Below are 753 nucleotides of genomic sequence, written 5' to 3'. Positions count from 1 at the left end.
CATTTCCCCTCGTCCTATCACTGCTTGCCCCTGCAAATATCCCTCTCCAGCTCTCTTGTAGCCTCTTTAGGCACTGGAAAGGACTCTAATGTTGCTCCTGAGCCTTCTCCAGGATGAACAACCTCAGGATGAACAACCTCCTTCTCCAGGATGTACAATCTCAGCTCCTTCAGCCTTTCCTCATAGCAGAAGTGCTCCAACCCTTTGATCATCTTAGCAGTCTCCTCTGGACTCATTCCAACATATCTACATCTTCCTTGTGCAGTCAGTCCCATGAAACATCTCTTTTTACACTAAACCCAGCTGCTGCTTGCCTGGTTTTCCATGTAAAAGAGCAAGCATGGCAGGCATGAAGTTGGTTACCTTTGTGGGATCAGAATACAGGAGGCTGACATCTGAAGGATGAGGGGCAGTGAAGGGGTGATGAGCAGATTCCAGCTCAGTGGGATTCTCAGCCTTGGGGAGGAAGAGGGGGAAATCCACCACCCAGAGGAAGTGAAAGGCTGTGGGATCACGGAGTGCCAGCCCAGCTGCCTCCAGGAGGTTGGCACTCAACAACCGCAAGGCTCCTAAGGCAGAGCACTGCAACAGAGAAGGGAGAGGTGAGCCAGGGTGATTCCACCATCAGGGAACTCACTCAAACACCCACCAGGCAGAGTGTTCCATGAAGAAAGTACCACAGACAGCATCAGCTGGAATGCATTGCTCCCTTGAACACTTTAGCCTTGTATCCTGAAATGTATCACCTTCCTG

The 753-nt window shown here is 50.9% G+C and overlaps 1 protein-coding gene across 1 annotated transcript in view; it reads right to left on the bottom strand.

Moving 5' to 3' along the window:
* The window catches only part of DARS2 (aspartyl-tRNA synthetase 2, mitochondrial), a gene marked incomplete at its 5' end in the record, with an annotated part of 14,257 nt that overhangs the window by 3,041 nt on the left and 10,463 nt on the right, over positions 1 to 753 (bottom strand). The window contains one exon of the mRNA XM_031065185.1: positions 364 to 582. Within this exon, the coding sequence (XP_030921045.1) occupies positions 364 to 582 (219 nt within the window). The remainder of the gene's footprint in view (positions 1 to 363; positions 583 to 753) is intronic.

Source organism: Geospiza fortis, unplaced genomic scaffold, assembly GCF_000277835.1.
Source record: "Geospiza fortis unplaced genomic scaffold, GeoFor_1.0 scaffold250, whole genome shotgun sequence".
NCBI classification, from domain to species: Eukaryota; Metazoa; Chordata; class Aves; order Passeriformes; family Thraupidae; genus Geospiza; species Geospiza fortis.
This window is presented reverse-complemented; position numbering and strand designations above follow the sequence as displayed.